Source organism: Charadrius vociferus, unplaced genomic scaffold (genome assembly GCF_000708025.1).
Source record: "Charadrius vociferus isolate BGI_N301 unplaced genomic scaffold, ASM70802v2 scaffold342, whole genome shotgun sequence".
Lineage (NCBI taxonomy): Eukaryota > Metazoa > Chordata > Aves > Charadriiformes > Charadriidae > Charadrius > Charadrius vociferus.
In genome coordinates, this window is record NW_009647231.1 from 1,423,665 (window position 1) to 1,443,826 (window position 20,162).

General features: G+C 39.2%; 1 protein-coding gene across 1 annotated transcript in view; it reads right to left on the bottom strand.

Moving 5' to 3' along the window:
* The window catches only part of DST (dystonin), a 310,119-nt gene that overhangs the window by 276,672 nt on the left and 13,285 nt on the right, over positions 1-20,162 (bottom strand). The window contains exons 3-4 of the mRNA XM_009879834.1: positions 17,949-18,137; positions 195-402 (exon numbers count right to left, since the gene is read on the bottom strand). Coding sequence (XP_009878136.1) covers positions 195-402; positions 17,949-18,137 — 397 coding nt within the window. The remainder of the gene's footprint in view (positions 1-194; positions 403-17,948; positions 18,138-20,162) is intronic.

The following is a 20,162-nucleotide window of genomic DNA, read 5'->3' on the forward strand; positions in this document are numbered from 1 at the left end:
TTTAATAGGCGCACCTGCGCCTATTTCGGCTCGTTTTCCCACACGCATCAATTCACCCGGCCGGCAAAACGCAGCCAAAGAGCTTAGTCATCCCCCCCCGGAGGGGCCGCGTTCGGAAAGGCAAGAGAAGGAAGGAAAAGGGGGGGTCCCCTCTGCCCCCTACCCGCCCCCATCAGCCCCCGGCCGCGCCTTACCGGCGATGCGCAGCACGGCCCTCTCGGCGGGGTCCAGCACGGAGCCGCCCTGGATCTTCCGCTTGGACCGCTCGTGTTTGGGCAGGTTCCAGGGCAGCGTGTCCCCCGGTGCCGGCGATACCGTCCCCGACCTCTGGCTGAAGTCCTCCTCGTCGGAGAAATCGGCGGAGGACGACATGGAGCATCGGTAGGACGCGTTGCCGGAGCTCTGCACGGGGAGACAGAGAGGGAGAGTGCGTGGGGAGCCGCACGGGACGCGGGGCCTCCGGTAGCACCGGCGAGTACCCGCCCCGCGTGGCGTGGAAAAGCATCTCACGGGAAAAGGAGGGTAGGGGAGAGGGATGCCGCTCACCATTGCCGTCAATTTAGGGGGGGGGGGGAACAAGGGTGCGTTTGTGGGAGCAGAGGGTGATCCTCCTAAAAAATAGCCGGTCTCTAGTGGAAATGCATTTGGAGGGATGCGTGGGGAGAGCGGCGGCTGGGCAACCAGCTCGCAAATGAGCCTCCCCCTTCCCCAACAATAAACCCAGCAGCAGCAGCAACAACAAGCGGAAAAAAAAAAACCTTCCGGGCTACAAATCGATAGCGTTTGGCTCCCCCGCCAGGACGAGGGAAAGGCTTGCCATCATCGAGCTGCCGCTGGTGAGATCGGTCGTGTTAAATCCGTCTCTGGGGAAGACCCACGCCCGCGGGCGGCCCACGCCGGGCTCTTTGTTACCGCCCCGCTTCCCCAGAACAGCCCCCCGGCGAGGGAGGGAAGGGGGAAGGGAAAGATGATTTCTCTGAGCAGCCCCCTGGGGTAGCGGGGCATGACAGGCAGGTCTCGGTCGCGCTTTGCCGAGGCGGCTTCGGCAAACAAACGGCTGATCTGGACTTACAGACCGTACCCACGTTCAGACTTCCCAGCTCCCCCAAAAAAGAGCGCTTCCAGAAATGTAAATAAGCACTGATGCAGTGCAGGGATGGGGCTGCTGCCATTTCTGGCTTCCCTGCTCAGGGTGAAGTGGGAAACGGAGATGTCTGAACGATAACATTTCAACACCATGTTGAAAATTTAGGATACATTTTACACAGGTTCTCGGGACACCACGGGGGCAAGGTGCTATTTCTCTCCCTCTGCATTTTCTGATTGGAGAGACCTGTGGTTTCTCCAGGGCACCTGACTAGAAAACGATGGGTTTGATGTGTGATTTCATGTGACAGCTACTGTGATAGTCTTTTACAAGTGTAACCTGATGCGAGTCCAGGTATGATGTTTATTTTTAGGTCTATGCTATTAGTTTGGAGAGGTGTAGTATACTGTTTTGCAGAGACAGCCCTCATTCAGCCCTTCTAAATTCCAGATTTTTTGATACTAAACCAGCTATTATTTTAGACTTGTCTTGAAACCCTTTTTTTAAGGGGGGCTTAAAGTGTACCTTTATTTACAGAAGAAATTTGTACTGTGACTGAGATCTGATAAAATTTATTGTTGCTGTCTGAACCATTTTACTGTTGATTCTCATGGCATGGACACGTGAATCATCATTATTACATTGTGGGGTATTTTACCCTTTTTAAAACACAAAACCTGCATGATCCAGAGTAACAATGTGATGCACTATATACTATGCATAAAACTGACAATAACATACACTTAAATAATTGGCTAAACAAGAGGGGATCTCTTCTTAGTGGTTGCTCCTCCTGATCTCCTTCACTTCTACCCCCAATCCTCTTTTCGTCTTCTACAGTACTTCATGGTGAAGTTCAGAAGGGGAGAGAGGGAGGGAAGAAATACATAAAACCAATTAACTGAATTCTTGTTCGCTGTATTGTGATGTGGAGAGAGCAAGAGGTAAGTGCAGAAAAACAGAAACATGAGATGTCTGATCTCAGCTCTGATTGCCTTCATAATTAGCTCTAGTGCCGGGAATATTTTGCTGCCAGTTTATATAATAAGCTAAAACTCTCTGTAGGATCTCATAAGGCAAGATGGTCACAGACAGGGGTCTCCCTGATGGGAGCTGGAAGTGCACAGCTTGCCGCAGAGCATGGAGGGCACTTTGCTGTACCAGGTGGGGCTAACAAGGCCCTTGATGTGCTTAGTCAGGGATTAGATTTCTTGTGGCCTGTCCTTAGCTCCAGATTTTGCCATAAAAGAGAAAGTGTTCCCTTTAATCCCAGCTCTGAACATCCTGCTGCAGGCCTGTATCTTCTGTTGGCTGCTCAGCAACCCTCAGTATCTTTGGATCACACAGACCCATGGAGACAGATTTGGCCTTTCAATTTCTTCACCTTCGTCATTTCTAGTTTATAATATGAGAATTAGAAAGAGCCTAGACACAGTGCTGTGAGGGTGCTATAGAGATATTTTGTTAGTATTTATGTAGCAGCTTGGAATATGCAAGGACAAAGTACAATAGCAGTTGTTACTGAAGCTTTGAAGAAAAGATCGCTCAACTCTCAGATTTATCTTTGAAAGAAATTTTTATCCAGTAGGATTTAGCCTTTTCTCTAAAGAGGCCTTAATAACCCATTCTTGTTCTTTATAACAACAACTCCTTCTATAGTTCCTCCAACCAAAAAGCACCGTTGAGTGATAGTTCCATATACACCCCTGAACGTATTTTCCATACTCTCTACTGAGATGTCAATTTTAGGAAAAAAGAGACTGTCCCGGTCAGCTGTGCTACAATACTGGAAGATACACTATGTGAGAAGACCCCGCTCCCATATTCTTGAGAAATCAAACTGAACAGGCAATGGTAGAGCAATCTTTGACATCTATATGTATTACAACTCGCTGTCCTCTTCTAAGTTGTTCTTCTACCTTACTCAATGCATACATTAACAAAATGAATGAAAAAACCCCACTTCAGTTTACTAACTCTTCAGGAATCACGTTATCTCATTTTCAGAACACGGTAGGAAGCTCAGAAAGGAACTTTTCATAATAGCAATATCTAGCAAACTCACATCTAAGAAATGCTAACTTCTAACTTGATTACAGTCTACTTTTTTGTTCAGCGTGGAGATGCTTCTGAGTAATGTGTACACAGAGCTATTGAGCACATAAGTATTTTTAAGCATCTTGACTGCTATTCCAAAGACGTTTATAATGGAACTTAACAACTGCTTTGCTTTGCTTGAGTAAATTAACAGCTTTGATAAGAAGTCTGTAATTGTTCTCTTTTTGCATAGCCACTGTTCACAACATGCTTACCACTCATCCCACTGGATTGTTTGTTTCTAGCAAACACATTTTCTATGCCATAGCTCTAAGTGCCAAATAAGTCCATGATTACAACAACATATTAGCCAGTTTAAAAAATACAAAATAATGCAGAACATCTGTACTATCCTGAAAAGGGTTCCTGGCCAATTAGGACAGCATGTGGAAAAAAAATTGGTTATATTCTATTAAAATCCAAATACGTAAGGCACTTCTGTTATTTTTCTGTAAAGCACATTGCTGTATGCAAATGAAAAACATAACTGTCAATAACAAAACTTTTTTGGGTTATGTGAGTGACGTGTCTTTTATATCCACTAAAATAATGATCAGATGCATCCTTACTTAGCCTACTCTGGGACTTAGTGAGGGTCAGGGCTTGACCCTTCTTAACTAGAAGGCCTGTAAGGTCACAGCCCAGATGCTATAGCTGCTTATTCTGTGCCTCCGATTATGCATTCCTTCTGCTCATTAGCCTAAAGACTTATCTGTAGCTTCTATTGTCGATCAGCAGGGACTGTTGCATTTGCAAGCAGTTGTGCATATAGCAGCTTGTGCATTGAAGCCTGTAGGTCATACATAAGAAAATCTCAGAAGAGGTTTTTCTGCATTCAAAGTACAGGATTAAACGGAATGCATCCTTTCATCGTCAGTACCACAGGGGGGTGCAAACTGCACACAGAGTCTTCGCCGCTGTGTCTCGGGAGGCAAAGTGCTTGGGACAAGCATTTAGGAGAGCAAAACTCATTTCTGCCTGTGTCTAGGGTTTGCTCTGCAATCAGGTGATTTGCAGAGCTGCCTGAGAGTCAGGCTTGCTACTCTGCTATAAAAGCAAGCTGGTTTCCAGTAATGGGGATGATTTCCAAGAAGTATTTAGTACACTTCTTGTAAGAAGGATTTGGCCAAGTACCAAGTCTTGATTTCCTTTGAGGAGGGAAAAAAGGACTGTTTGTCACAGGTGAGGCACTGCAGAAGATCAGGTGGAAAACTAGTTGGAAGACTGTATAGCTGTAATGTATGAAGTAACGCAGAACACCATATATCAGATAAGCCACCTCTAAATAGGACCCGATACCCTCAAGAACACCAGTAGGTTTTGCACTGTCATTCCTCGAGGCGGAAGCATTAGCAGAGGTGAGATTTTAAACTTGGTCAAGCAATCCAGCTGGCAAAAGCTGCCAAGAGGCTGATACCAAATTATCGTCATATTGCAAATATTCCCCAACTTTATGACACATCAGAGGTTATGCTAGCCAACTGAATTCTAATCAAATATCTTGTACTTTCACATCTTATCTTTGAGAAGATTATTCCATTGCTATAAGTTCTTTCATGCTGGTTTTTGGAAGCTGTTGGGAAGTATAGGTCAACACTGACTGAAATTTAATTTTCAGTTTCATTATAAATTATTTATATTCTAGTTATACTAAACTATCTCAGAATTCCTGGAATACATTTTCTTTTCTTTCATTATGTTCATTGCTGACAATGAACAAATATGAACAGAAATTAAGTGTCTGAATCATGATTTTACTGAGTGTGTTTCAACAAAACTCCTCCTAATTTAGAATGATTTATAATATCAGTTGAATGTAACAGGCTATTTTTGTCCTTTAACATCCCAGATTGAATTATATTAAAGTGGATCGACTTTTAAAGTAAAATAACTTAACAAATTTAAGACAAAATCTAGGGCAACTGAATGTTCCCATTAGTAAATCTTTACCACTTTAACCTGATTAGATGATAACGCGATGCAGAATACAAAACATCCAATGTATGTAATCAGGCTATGCGAGTCCCTTGGGACTGCATGTTGTCAGAAATGATAAAAATTCAAAACAGATACACAAATGACAGTACAAACAAGGGCAATGTAAAACCAACTATGCTAAGCTTAAAAAAAAAAAAATATATATATATCCACCAGTGGAGACACAGCCATATTAAATGAATATTTTTCTCTGGTTCTGTGCCAGTCATTTAAGAGGGCATCAATACTTGAAAGTACCTACATTACCAGGATATACAAACGTAGCTACAGAGTTTCTGGGTTTGCATTTAATGTTATGAAGCAATAAGCAGAAAGCTGGAAGGCAAACACACGAAGTCTGAAACTCCTGAGCATCAAGGGTCTGACTCTCTGCTAAACTACCTTTGTGAATAGTTAGGCTTTTCAAACATCAAGACAAATTACTGCTTTCTAGAGAGAATTTACATTCATTCTTTCTAAAGGTAGGAGAAGATGGAAATAAGCATTCACTGTTTATTCTATTGCATGCATTTTGAGCCTGTGATTGTATTTATACAAGGAAATCCTGACACTTTCATAGGCTTTTGAAAGGAGATGGGATCTTTTCTGGATGCTAGTAGGTCAATCTCTACCATTCCCCACTTTGAAAATAACCTTACAGAGACAACTTGCATGAAAGAAATAGGTTATTTGAGAAAATGAAATTCAAAATGGATAAAGGGCTAGATCCACAAATGTACTTGGACATTGCAATACAGTTTTGTAACATCAAACTAGGTTTACTGGATAACCATCTACTTGCGTATCTAAAGCTGATGTGATGCAAAACTGAGTTTTTGGTAGGAGCTCAGAAAAAAATCAGAAAAAAACTGGTTACCCAGGATGATGCAGTATCTCATTCTTCAGGGACGTGAGACACCACCAGACCTTCTCCTGAAATTTGACCTTGGTCATCCTTTCATAACAACAGGGATAACTAGTTTCTTGTGAACCACACAAGAAGTGAAGCAGCTGTTTGCCTTTTCCTTATTGTCTTAAGAAGCTTGAAAGCTAGACTCAAAGCCTCATCTCCCGGCAGCCAGCCTGGAGACTATTCTGCAACAACCTCCTGGATGTGGAAGTGGTACAGCTTCCAAAAAAAAAAAAAAAACGTTCCAGATTTCTTGGTGTGGAATGAAAAGGAAGAAGAGTGAGCGTAGCGCTCTGTGTCGGAGCATGACAGGCTCTCTCTGGGAAGAATGAAGTGCTGGGTTCTGACCCCTGCTCCGATGACTGCTTATACATTCTGCTTTAAGTAGTAATTGGGTAAAATATGGAAGTAGTCCCTGGATGAGACATGTGCAATGGAGGCAACAGAAACCACAATGCAGCTCACTTACGACTTCTGCCCAGATAGACCACATTTCAGGTACTTATTGGTCTGAACTGATACCATCTTCTAGTAGCTAAAAAAAGAAATTAGTGAATATTACGCTACAGCAAGTAGAGTTTCTGTTTCATTTACTTCAGGTATCAGTGATCTCTCTCAGGAGCAGAAAGTTGAGACATGCTCCACATTTGTAATTCCCTGTTAACTGTGAGATGAGCTGAGGGATCAGATACTGTCAAGATAATCTCCACAGATCTCAGCAACTTCTGCCAAGGAAGATGGCCATCATAAAGAGAAAAATAAGGCAGAAAGTTCCCTGATGTGCATTTAAAGTATGTTGTTGTGCAAGGAAAACCCGCTTGCTCTTTTTTCCTTTTCAAATGAATAAACTGAAAAGCAAGGCATACTTCATTCAGTGTAATCAAGACCTGTATGTAAGTAGGGCCAAATAATACTCCACTTAACTAGCCGTATTGTGCCAAAGCCAACAGTTCTCTTGAAAAGCTACTTAGTAAACCTCTGCTAACAAAAATGTGGATTGAAAATTAATAATATCATCAACATGACAGCCCTGATATATAACACATTTAATCCATTCCTTTACTCCTCACTTATTTCCCCTATTTAGTTTTTCAATATGCATTACAGGATTTCATCCTGAAATATAGAAGCTGACAGAAAGGTACTGAAAGTTTTGCAGATAGGAAGATAATATTTTGAGCTGTGAGTATCTGGGAAGCTACAGCATGTGGAATAAGTATTTTAGTTGAGTTTTATGCTATAACCATGAACAAGATATAAGTGCTACTTCCATTATCATTATCTTGTTTCAAAAATAATGTTTCATAGATACTAATACCTAAAATGTCAGGATTTCATCATCTCAAAATCGTGAATTATTTCTGTGAAAGAAATGCATATACTTTAGATGACTGCTGTATATAACTGTTGCAAAAAAACGCTTCCATTACCTAAAAATAAATTTCATATTAATTTTTAATTGCAGCTATCTTGCATCCATTCAGATCCCCCTAGTCTGCCAGACTCAAAAGAGAATAACATGACAGAACAACTAAGGTTTGAGGAAGGCACAGAATTTTGTCTGCTTACTATGCCTACAAGGCCAACCATGTAACAGAGGAAGAGTCAGGAATAAGAAATCATCTAGCTTGAAATACTTTCCTCAGCCTTCTAAACTTCTCATTGTAGATGTATTCTATTTTATCTATGTTTTAATAGAAAACCTGCCATAAAAGGTATATCAGAGTAGGAAAACACTCTGGATAGTGAAAGCAAATTAAAGTTCTAAGTAGCTTTTCAATCTCTGATGGGCACAGATTGTTTTCAAGAAAAAATAAAAGCAAGACTTAGATTTTTTTTTTTTTAAATGACATAATGAAAATCTAAACCAGTGGTATTGATATTCTGCTTTCAGTAACAACTGTTAACGTTCCTGACTCATGTTTCCCCCCCTTATAGAACTAAACATTCATTTATTCTTTTCAAACTGTTTGAATCCCATGTTTAAAAACAAAGTTTCAAGACTTGATGCAGCAATCAATCAACATTTAACTATTTGAAAATACAGGTTCTTATAATTACACAATACTAGTAATACTCTTAATAATTAAGTTACCAGATTGTTTTTTCTTATAAAATCCATTTCAAGTTACCTTATCTTATGTTTGGTTGAAAATACTCTCTGCCCAAGGTTGAATTTTCTTGAAAATTTTTAGTCAAAGGCTGAGTGAGAAGCCTGAGAGCAAGATGATTATAAAATATCCAGTAGTTATTTGTCAACACTAAAAAAATATCCCAGTGATCTTTTTTTGAGAAGACAGTAGACTTTGGGACGGATACTTCAAATATGAATATCCTTTAAGCTAGACATAGGCCTTTTGCCATCTTTGTTAAAAATCTGTCTACATTTGTCAGAGTGATAAGTCTTTGAGATATAAATACCATCTGCTATCCCTAGCATCAGGGAGTATCAAGTAAAGCTTTTAAAGTTTGGGCCTGATCTCACTGCTCTGATGAGAAAGCTGCTCCAGAACCTACTGCTCTCTTGATCACAAGTAATCTTCCTCTAGTTGCCAACTAAAACTTATTTCTGGTCTTTTGGGGTTTTTTTGCGACAACAGTGTTCATTTCCTTCAATACCTTTTTTGCTTCCCTGATGCGTTCATAGCCTGCATTGTACCTCCTCTCAGTCCATTTTTGCTTTGCCGAGCAAGTCAACTTCTTTTAATCTCTCCTCATCTGCTAGGAGTACTTCTTTGCAAAGATAAATAGTTTGATTTAACTATTCCTAAGGCCCAGGTCACTACCAGTGTGATTTTACCAGATTTTTATTTTTAAAAGGCCATGTTTGAATTTATCAACTAAAATCTCTTCAATTTATCAACTAAAATCCCTTCAGGCACCCATTAACCAAAGACTCCCAGGGGTCTTACAGCTGCTGGGCTAATACCCCGCCATCACGGACTGACCAAGCAAATTCCACCCTTGCAGCTCTTACCTCTGCTCTCCGGACACCTACCATCCCCACCAAGGAACGGAGTAGGATCCTTCCAGCTTGGAGGTATGGAGCGAAAAATAATCTTTCTGTCTAATAGTTACCTGCTGTGGTTGCAGGCTGATGGCGGTGCGGGCAAGAGGCATGGAGAGCAGGGGAGGGCAGGCACCAGACTTCACAGACAGGAGACCGTTTCTTTTACGTTCTCCGTGACTCGCTCAGCCGTGCTTAGCCAGCAAGAGGAAGAAGCCGTATGATCTGAATGTAGAGAGGACAAATACCGGAACCAGCGCACTGGAGGAAAGGGCTGGAGAAGTACGCTGGGACTGACAGCCGGAGGGACAAACACCGAGACCAGCAGAGTCTGGGAGCTGCAGCTGAAAAGTGTTCAAGGGACCAGCAGACTCTGTGGATAAAGACTAAAGGAGAAATGGACCTGCAAGGTAACAGCTGGGACTAGTAGCCATCAATGCTGGAGAGAGTGGATCAGGGGAGAGCTACGTATCTGACATGCTGGCGTGAAACTGGTATTGCCTCAGCAAAAGGCTTTGAACAAGGTTCTCTGATGAACAAGGAGGGTAGAAACTGTGTGTGAGGAGGTCTCCAAGAAGAGAGACAAGAGCCACAGAAGGTACGTGTAGAGTATGCAACCAGTGGCCACAGGGAGACACAGAAATCAAAGAGACTGTTTGAACAAGTGCCTCAGAGCAACGGGATGACTGACCAGGTGAGCCTGGGAAGAGCTGTGCAAGAGGTGTGACATGGATGAGTGATGTAACGACTACCAAAGTGAGAGGAGAAGGGCTGAGGTTGGCAGAGGACTAAGGACTGGGCAGCAAGGAAGGAGCCAGTGGGGGGTCAGGGGCAGGTCAGGACCAGGCTAGAGGAGACAGGGCAGAAAAAGCCACACTTGGGAAGAATGAGCACAAGAAAGCATATCTCCCTCAGAAGCCTGTTAGGAAATGGAAACTTCACCTCAACTCCACCATTAGCAAATATCTGAGAGTTCTTTTAGAAAAAAATACCTCTTCCCCTATGTTTTCTTTTAGAAAAAATACCTCTTCCCCTATGTTACTGATTCATATGGAGGAATAGAAATATCGTCAGTCTCTCCCTGAAATCCAGTAGCAGAATTTTCTGTGTTTTAGTTCAAGCATCAAAACCTGCTGATGAGCTGCACAACAGAGCTGGTTTTAAGTTTACTTTTTTTACAACAGTAGGAAATTAAACACAAAGTTCCTGTTAAAATATTTTTCTTAAGGTTGCAAAGTCATGCACTAAAATGTTACCAAATCCCAGATTCAAGGTTCACTGTGCAACCTTAGTTCAGCCTGTTTACTTGTATATTTTATATGTGATCATATCCTATTATTTCCCCAATGTCTTGGTCTCATTTAATGCAAATGATGGGTGATATTCACTTCATAAACAGCTGTTCAATATTTCCTTTTGTCATCCTCTCTTCAAAGGGCAGTCCCAAAACTTAACTCGTTTCATGCTACTCAAATGAAGAAGAAATTATTATTTCATAGACTGTTCTGTGCCACAGTAGTATCTGACTGCTTCATGAATACTAATGATCTTTCCCATTAGGCAGGATGCAAACTGAAACCAGGATGTCAATTTTGATACCTAGGTCAAAGTGAGATGCCCACCCTTCAATCTCCAAGGCAGCACTCACTGCTTTTTAAAGAAATAAGAGATCCTCTCTTCCTACAATCTCCCATTTTATTCATTTACACACTTTACAATTTCTGCAGCAGAACTCCTACACATAAGAGTCATCCTAAGAGCACTTCCATCCTATGATGAATACAGAATACAGCCTGTGAAAAAACAGTATGCCATCATACAATTAAAGTCTGTATGACAATGCAGATACATAATCGACTGAATTAAAGCTGCACGTGTAACCTTAATTCCAGAACTTGCTAACGTTTGAAAACTTGACTTTGCCAAACTATTCTTTTAACATAATACCCATGTGCAATGTTATATATAAATACAAACGGATAAGGGAGTCCCTTGCTATATAAAGATGTACTGTTTATGTGCCACAGTAGGATGTTACACAATACAACTCCAAGGAGTGACTCCTGTGGCAGCAAAGGAAAAGGAAACATCTGCATTTAGACTATAATTACTATGCATCTATGAGACAATTACTGGTCATTATAAGTTGTGCAAACAACACCATCATAACAAAAATCAGAGCTCATTAATATTTTTTTTCAACCTGCCATAGAGAATTTACTATTTATGATTACTTACATGAAACATTTTTTCATACAATTAAGGCTTCTAGCATAATTTAGCAGCTTGAGCTTATATTACTAGGTCTCAAGGAAGGACACTGGGATTTTAAAAAAGAAAAATTCTAAACAGCTAAAAATTTCATTTCTCAGTGAGGCTACACTGCATACGTGTAGTATAATTTTATGAATGAACACAAAATCCCAGTTGATACAAATCATGGCAAAATAATACTGGGCAAAAAAAAAGTATTAGACATTTTTCAGGCCAGGGGTTTACAGCTCTATTTCTTTGATAACACCATTGAATAATTTATCTCATTCACTTCTAATTTAGTAGCAAGTTAGCTTCACCTCCAAGGACCAATATGATGCAAAATCAGGTTTATCATGAAGCTATTGCAATCTGAACAAAAATGTAATCCGCAGTCTGGAAACAGGAAACCACCGTACTGGCAAGTGATGTCAAAGGTGTTTATTTGATAGTAAGCACTATTTTTACATCAAAAAGAGTGTAATTGGCTATGCTGCTTGCTTCCCCCCCTGCCCCCCCAAGACTAGCTCTGCTGCTTTCTTTTTTCTGAGCTTGTAAAAGAGAAGTCAAAGTCACATCCTACAACAAAGATTGCTGTCTTAGCTTCATGCTGATGGTGCACTTTGACCCTAACTTTCAACACTTTAGATCAAACATAGCCAGGCTGGTTTAAGCTTTCATCCCATTTTCACTAAATAATCATTTCCCCGGGAATGAAAATTGATACAGACAAAATTCATCCATAGAAAAAAATATCACTAGTAAGACAACTCAACAATATTTTTAAATCTCAGATCTATCTAATTCTCAACATGTTACCATTGTGTTTTAATAAAAAGTAGTTTTAAAGTTGTAAAGACATCACCTCCTTGGCCTAGTGAAACTCATGACAATACACCTTTAAGACAGTCTTTCAAAAAATCTAAACTGCTTAGGAGCTGAGCAAAAAGAGTGGAAGAAATGGGCAATTGCTACAATGCAATAGCTGAGCTGCAGGGTGGAGAGGGAAAAGCAGCCAAGAGGAAATCGGGTGCAGGCAGCAAGGGAGGAGGTCACAGAAGCTAGCAGAACAGCGGGAAAATGAAGTCTTTGTGGTAAACTGTTTATGAAGAATTTATCAGAGAGGAGTTATTTGCTATAAGAAAAGCAATAAAACACAACAGTCCAAGAGAGAGATGTAAACTGTCTCTTGGTAAGCGTGTGTACATTTGGAAAGAGAAGAGGTACCTTTGAAGTCAACCCAATGACCACTGAAGTCTTTCTCTTCATTTCAGAGATGACTGGATTTAGCATTTATAGTCATATTTGCAAAGATCCTACACACCTAAAATAGGTTGCTTGAGGTATTTTAAAAAATGTTTAAGATAGCTAGAAGCTTAAATGTTAAAAACTTTACTAATCAGTAACCTAGTAAACTCGCAGGTGCTTCTCAAAATCCTCATCAATATCCTTTAGGTCTTAAAGCAAAAAATGCAGTCTTTTTTTCCCTTTTTATATTCATTCACATGTTCCCTGGATTTCTTCATTCTGGCTGTGCTCAAATTATCCTGAGAGAGGACACATGCGTGTGTGTGTGCGTACACACAGAAGTGCACTCAGAGGCTGGTAGCTCACAGCTTTGTCATATGTTTTGAGAACATTAATACAATGTTAATAAAAGTGCTGAATGTGGAAGATTATATGATAATGTTTTGCCATATTTGCTTCTAAATGTGATTCACTGAAGACACAATCCAACAAAAGCAGATGTCTCCAAAAGAAAGAAGCTATGAATGCAATCTATACATTAAATAGCTAATACTTGGAATTAACCAAGTCTTGTGCAGGGCGATGAGTAATTTTTCCATGTCATATATATTAGGTCATTCAAATATATAAAGTACATCATGGTGTTGGAAAACCAGTAAATAAAACCAGAGTAAGAATTAATGGAAATCAGTGAAATGCAATGGCAATTATTTAATGGGACATACAAAAAACTCTTAAAAAGCCCTGTAGAACAACTTCATCCATATGAAAAATTTCATCTCAAGCAAACCAAGTGTCAACTAATACCTAGAGTTCTTCTATAAATGATTTGGTATCCGATGTTTAAGAAACCTCCTCAGTGGTTTTCTTACAAAATTGTAATAGTGTTTTTCTCATAAGTTTTAATGCTTAAACACAGAAAAGCAAAAACCAGGATAGTTGAGTAAGACTATGGATGGGACGGCTCCTGGTTTTACATGCATTAGAAACTGATTAACTTTGCTTTCAAGCTTGCATCATCAGTTTACAGTGCAAGCTTCCTTCAGTCATGGCAATAGTCTCTGTGGAGCCAAATGAAGCTGCTCACATCAGTAGATTTTTCACGTGTCCTCCCAGACATCTGACCTTCCTCTTGGTTCCCTTGTAGTGAATTGTAGCAATGCTGCACCCACTACTAAGGAACTAAATTGCTGCAGCAAATGGCAGTCTTTAAATAATTAGAAACAGGTTCATTAGGAGACACTGAGGGATACCTACAAGCAGCAATCCTTCTGAGATCATCCTTAATAATCATTATTTGTCATCAGTTTATTCTTTGTAGGTTAAGGTTAATGTAGAATTTTTTTTTTTTTAAACAGTATTCACTAGATAATCACCTCAATATATGCTGTCGCTACAGTGCTGGGACAAAATAGACCAGTAAGTTTGGATGTGTAAAGTAAAAGGCTTTTGAGTAGAAACAGGGATTTCACATCTGAACACGAAGGAACCAGGCTTATTTATGCCCCAGTCTCTGTAGTCTTATCTGCTGCACATCTTACAGCAATCCTGTTATGACAAACACAAGTGCAAATTTTGTTACTACATCTCATGATCTTAAATAATCCTTGGTGGCTGCATGAGTCAGGCAATTTAGGAGCCCTTCAAATTGTTTAACAATGGAGATGTCAAAAGACGTTGCTTTGACAGCATCTCTTTTCAACTATGTATTTAGACATACAGGTGAAATTAGAATTTGGCCGAACTGTATGTCTAACTGACCCCACAGCTCAGGAGCCAGATATGTTTACACAAACTCAAGGCCATCTTTTGGTTCCAGGCCAGCACAGGAAAAAAAAAAAAAGATTAATAATTTGCAGAGTTTTATACTTTTGCTTCAGAGCTGACCACTATTTAAAATATAGATAATATTTGCAAAATGCTTGTAATAAAACCCACAGTTTAAAATTTGCCCTGGAGAAGTATTGCTAGATGGCAGCGAGCTCACAACAGGGGACTTCTGCGCATCCTTCCACAGCTTCAGAAAATTTAACTACCCATACAGAATCAGCTACCGATTCTTGAAAGGAGTGATATGTAACACTCTTGCCTTGCATGAAGTCATGCTAATTTAATGAACACGGTTCTGTTTCTTCTCAAGAGTTCTATATTGTGTTCAAAAATTCAAAGCACACTCCAGTAATAGGTATCTGTACTCTCCTCAGTGTGAAGTTGATGTAAAACTGTCACCTATAGAGAATGTCAGCACAAATAATACAGCCACCAATGACAGGGTGACCTACAGGACACAAAATATAACAACGCGCCATAAAAGGTGTAAGCTACACACCATTATGTTGATGTTGCACTGCAGTCAAATGAATAAAATAAAGTGAAAATGGCTATGAACTCTATCTGGTAAGGATCAGTATTAGGACGAAATGTATTTAATGTCTTCATTAATGACCTGGAAGGTGTAAAAAAATAATGACATTTTCAGAGAAAACTAATGTTCTGTTTCTGCAAAGATCTGGTCATGTAGATTTTCAAGGGGAGCAATTATTGTCTTCAGTGGGATTACTCCCGTACACACAATTACACCTAATTTAGTTCTGACAAGAACAAGGACAATACAGGAAAGATCTGAGATTGCTACACAGGAAGTGACAAGTAATCCAAGCAAATTCAGATAATTATAGCCGTGGCTAGAAAACTGCAAAACAAGATTTAGACACAACAAAACCAACCAAATACAAAATAATCTAAATTAGCAGGAATAAGAAAGCCTGGCATCTAAGCACCCAACAAAATTTTTAATGAAATATCTGGAAAGTCTTTAAACATGTATCTTAATATGGAAACAAAACAGGCTAACATATTTTAGGATTGATCACTCAAAAATTTCCTGGAGTAAAGAAATATGTTTCCATAAGGCCGTTTTACAGTTACTTTGGAAATAAAATTCCCTCTTGTCAGAAAATGCGGACAAAAAAGCATGAGTAGGAAAAAAGCAACAAAAATTATGAGAAGTGTTTTATGAGGAGAAATTATGTCTTCTAGTTAGCAGACATCATACATAATTTTTTTCAAGAGATGACTAAGCAGGATATGGCCATAGCTGCCTACAAATATTTCCATAGTGTAAACATCAAGACAACAGATGATTTATTTAAAGTGGTTCAAGTGGGCAGAGCTAGGAATAACAGGAAAAAATAATGGAAAGAAATTATGCAGACTACCAAGAGCATTTCTGGCACTGAATCATGTAAAACTGTACAAAGATAAAGGCCAAAAGTCTCATCTTTGAGACATTGAAACTAAGTGGAACAAAGCTGCGACAAACTGCGGGATGGACAACATTGTGACTGAGTGGAACTTCACAACACTGCAGTGATTTGTCATGTCATGAACCTTACTCACCCTGTCACCATGGCATTAATAATACATTCAGAATAATTTACAACGTCCATGAGAAATGAAATTGGTGACTTATGTTTTCTGGATCATAGTCTAATAAAGATAATGATTTATGCTTTTTTGTAGAAATGTGAGTTCATCGAGGCTGTAGAATGAAAGGCTAGCGAAAGAACTACATAACATTGCATAAAAGATATACTGCAAAAGCAATTTCAAAATAGTGACATAATAGTGACAGCACTGAGGGAAGTTTTCTCTAAATCTGGGATTTATTATTATTTCAGTGATAGGTCTTGTCAGACACAGCATAAACCCATGAAATGATAGGAAAGTGAAGTTATATAGTAACACTGTGCACTCTCTATTCTTATACTTTTCTTTTCTTTGCTGCTCCTGAAGTCCCTGACGTGTTACTGACTTTGGGGAAAAGGAGGGCTTTCTTAGCTTCACTAATGCAGCCTTCAAAGCCTGTTTTGCTGCTTAGACCGTTTCCACAGTGTTAGCTCTTTAATTCACCACCACTGATGCTCTTTTTCCCATGTAAGTGATCAGTAGCAGTTGGTAATAGCCTCAGCAATTACAGGCAGGCTTAGCCTCAGCATAGGCCTACGCTGGAAAAAATAAGAACAATCAAACAAAAAAGGGAATCGAAAAAAGGGGAGGAATGGAAAATAATAGAGGAGATGATGGAAGAGATAAAGGAAGGACAACAAAGCAGGGAAAGGACCAGAAGCAAGTAATGAACAGAAGAGAGCCTGATGAGAAGCTGGACACCTGGTAAGAATAACAAAGTTAGACAAAGTAGTCTAAGAGAGCAAGATAGGATAGGAGTGAAAGGGAGATCGTTAAGAAGAAAGGAAGAGCGGATCCTTTAAGAAGAGCAGAAGACGAATCCATCAGATCAAATTAAACCACAGCAACAGCAGCAGAATAAAATAAATAATAAGTAGAAGCATGAGAGAACAGAGGAAATTGGGGAGTAGTGATGTGAAAGCAGAGAAACTAAATGTATTGGCTAAAAGGTAAAAATTCTGGCAGCTCTTGGCAGCTCTGGCTTTCTTTTCCTTGCACAAGTTTCTTGCTCTCTCAGGCAATGTACTTTCACTAGGGAACGCTCTCTCTCAAACTGACTTCAGAGCTTACTGATAGTTCTTGGTGTTAATTTAACACAAATCTAGGAAGGTTCAGTTAGGTTGGAGCAACCTCGAGATAATATTTTTTAGGGTATGCTCAATAGTTGTCTTTTTAATAATACTGGCTTAATAGAAGTAGTTCAAGCCCTTTAACACTGGCGCAGATAGGTTAGTCAGCAAATGCATCAAAGCAATGAGCTCTCATTAAACGGAGAAATACATTATGTCTACAGGATATATCTTCACATGCATTTACATTAGGAATTGTGTAAGTGTTTCAACAAATTGTCATGTTTCCTCGCTAAAAGTAGGTTATCAATATTAAAAGAACTGTGTGTAGATCAAGCTGAGGCGCAAAGAACGATGAGACTTGATACAAGTTTTGTTGAGCAAAAAGATTGTAAATACTGTATAAAGCGGAAGAGATCTCAGAATTGCATCTAGTAATGAGATGTAATATAAATTTGGTTGAGTACATAGATTCTCTGATAAATCTAATTGAGTGAGGTATTTCAACAACATACATGTATGCTATAAACATCTCTTAAGTAATATCACTATAAAACTATCAAATGAATTGTCTTATTTGAATATTGACTATAGACTAAACATTAAATAAAAATCAAAATTAAATAACCCCCTTCAGAACCAGATTTTTTGGAGTTACGAATCAACATTAAATACATTCTGACAAACTTATATCTAGATTCACTGAACATGAGAACTGGAAAAGTTTTTAAATTGAGGAACAGAATATGGATGCCCCAAAAATTAGAATCATATTATATGCCTCTATAATATACTTTGAGTGGTATTTATCCCTAAAGGTAGAATACTTACAGGTTTTCGAGTTGGGGTAACTTGAACAGAATGATAAAATTCTGGTTGAACTCGGCTGCTTTTCTTGATTTTTCTTTTTCTTACAGAAGTTTCCTGCTCACTTAGGTGGTGAGCTTCCACTATAGGTTGTGTTTCTTCAAGGCGAGGTGCTACACGTCTTCTAGCATGACGAGGACTTGATCTAAAGCCCTGTAACAGAAAAAGCAATCATCGTGGTTGACATCTCCCAGAATGGACCCATGTAACAACAGAAAAATCATATAGGATCTTAACAATGACTTGAGGTACAAGCATGCTTATCTTAAATTAATATATTGTGCATATATACTGCATTTAACAATAAAGGGATGTTGCCAAGTGCTATTAATATCACATTTATTTTATATTTCTCAATTATATTTATTATTGACACAGCTAGTAGCAGTAAGTCCTGTTGCTTTCTTTATAAGCTCACACTTTTAGTTATTTATAACTAAATAGTTCTAATTTAAAATTTATAATTAAAATTTTCCAGGTTAATTCTTGGCCTCATGAGTAATTGTTTTAAAAAGCATGAGCTGAAAAGGTGCATTTTTTCCTGAGAATGAAAGTGAAGAAAAATTGGTAGCTGGCAACACTTAATTATGACTAACAATTCTCATTAAGAGTTCTGATGCTGCTAGATTTGGGGGGAGACCTTACCATTTGGAATAAAATAATTAAGCCAGAGTGCTGTCTTTTGCTATCATCTGAGAAATACATGTATATTTGGCCAAATTAATAAACTCAGGAAAAGCTGCCCTTCACAAATGCTTTTTAGAGGCTTGCTGTGAAAACCTCTGAGCATCATCCAGAATGTCTCATAGCCTTACAGAATTTCATTCCTTTAATGGCAACACATATAATGCTAGCCCTGTATTGCTACCTGCAGAGCATTTACATGAGCATCCACTCATTTCACTAAGTCTCCTCTACGCCAACCATCATGAGCATGCACGAGTCTACCGTGTGTCATTTGTACCGAATACAATGTTGGTTGATACTAAACTTGGCCAGGTTGTAAATAAGAGTTCATTCACTTAGTCACATCAGCTTTCAGAATGAGTGAGGCAAATCTATGTCCTTAGTGACAGTCTGCAGTTTAAGAACTACATTCCCTTTCAAAACCAAGAACAGATGCAACAGTTACAAATTTTCTACCTTCTTTTCCGTTCTAGTAAAATATCTCTGCTGAAGTCCTCATGCAACAAACCCAGCATGGGTTTTATATGGCTGGTCCATATAAAGAATAAAACTTCTGCAAAGGTGTGATTTTAGCTAAAACCGCAGAAATTTATGCTGTGAATCTAAATATCCTGAGCTCCTGCAGCTAAAAACTAGTGTGAGCAACACATTTCTATATAAACCTGCCGTTCTTTTTTCCACCTTCCCTTAGCTTTTGGGTTGTTTTTTCTGTTTTGATTTTGTTTTTCTTTTGTTTTAATTAGGAAATCAGCACAGAAAAGTTATGCTTAAATGTTGTTATGTTGGTAAATTGAAGCAATCAAAAGTCAGATGTATGGCTCTGCGCAAATTGGATTTACTCCTCTAATGTTCATGAGACTGCAATGGAACAGACCGCCAACCTGTTCCAGGCAGTCAGAAAGACAGCTATTTTCATTATTTAAACGTATGCCCCATTAAGTACCCCTAAATAGCCAAAAAACATTAACTTGTATTTACATACACATGCGAGTAATTGATACAGATACACATTGCATGCAACAGATGATGTGAAAAGGTTGAAGTGCCAAGGTGAAGTATCGGGTGAAGTAGCTTTCAGACAATGGACAGGAGGGACAGGAATAGAGCCCAGCTCTGCTTAGTCTGTCTGGGAGGTGTCCGTATCAACCAAAACATGCAGCATAGTGGAAGCCACTGCAGCCAGCAGACCTGCACGGATTTAGGAAGATCTCTAAACATTCAAAAATGTACATGTGTGATATACTTTGCCACGCTATTACAATGGGAAAACTTATTGCCCCATTTGCTTTCTACGCTGTGAAATAGCTAACAGATACTTACAAGCTGTATCATTCAACAGGATACTAGCACTATTCAGGATGACAGGTAAAAATACAACACAAGAAGCCTACTATTATAAAGCTTATTTCTCATGGAAATTTTCTTTTACAAAAAAAATGTTAGTGTGCATCAGAGATTATTCCATAGTAAAAGAAAATATTCCCTAAGAGA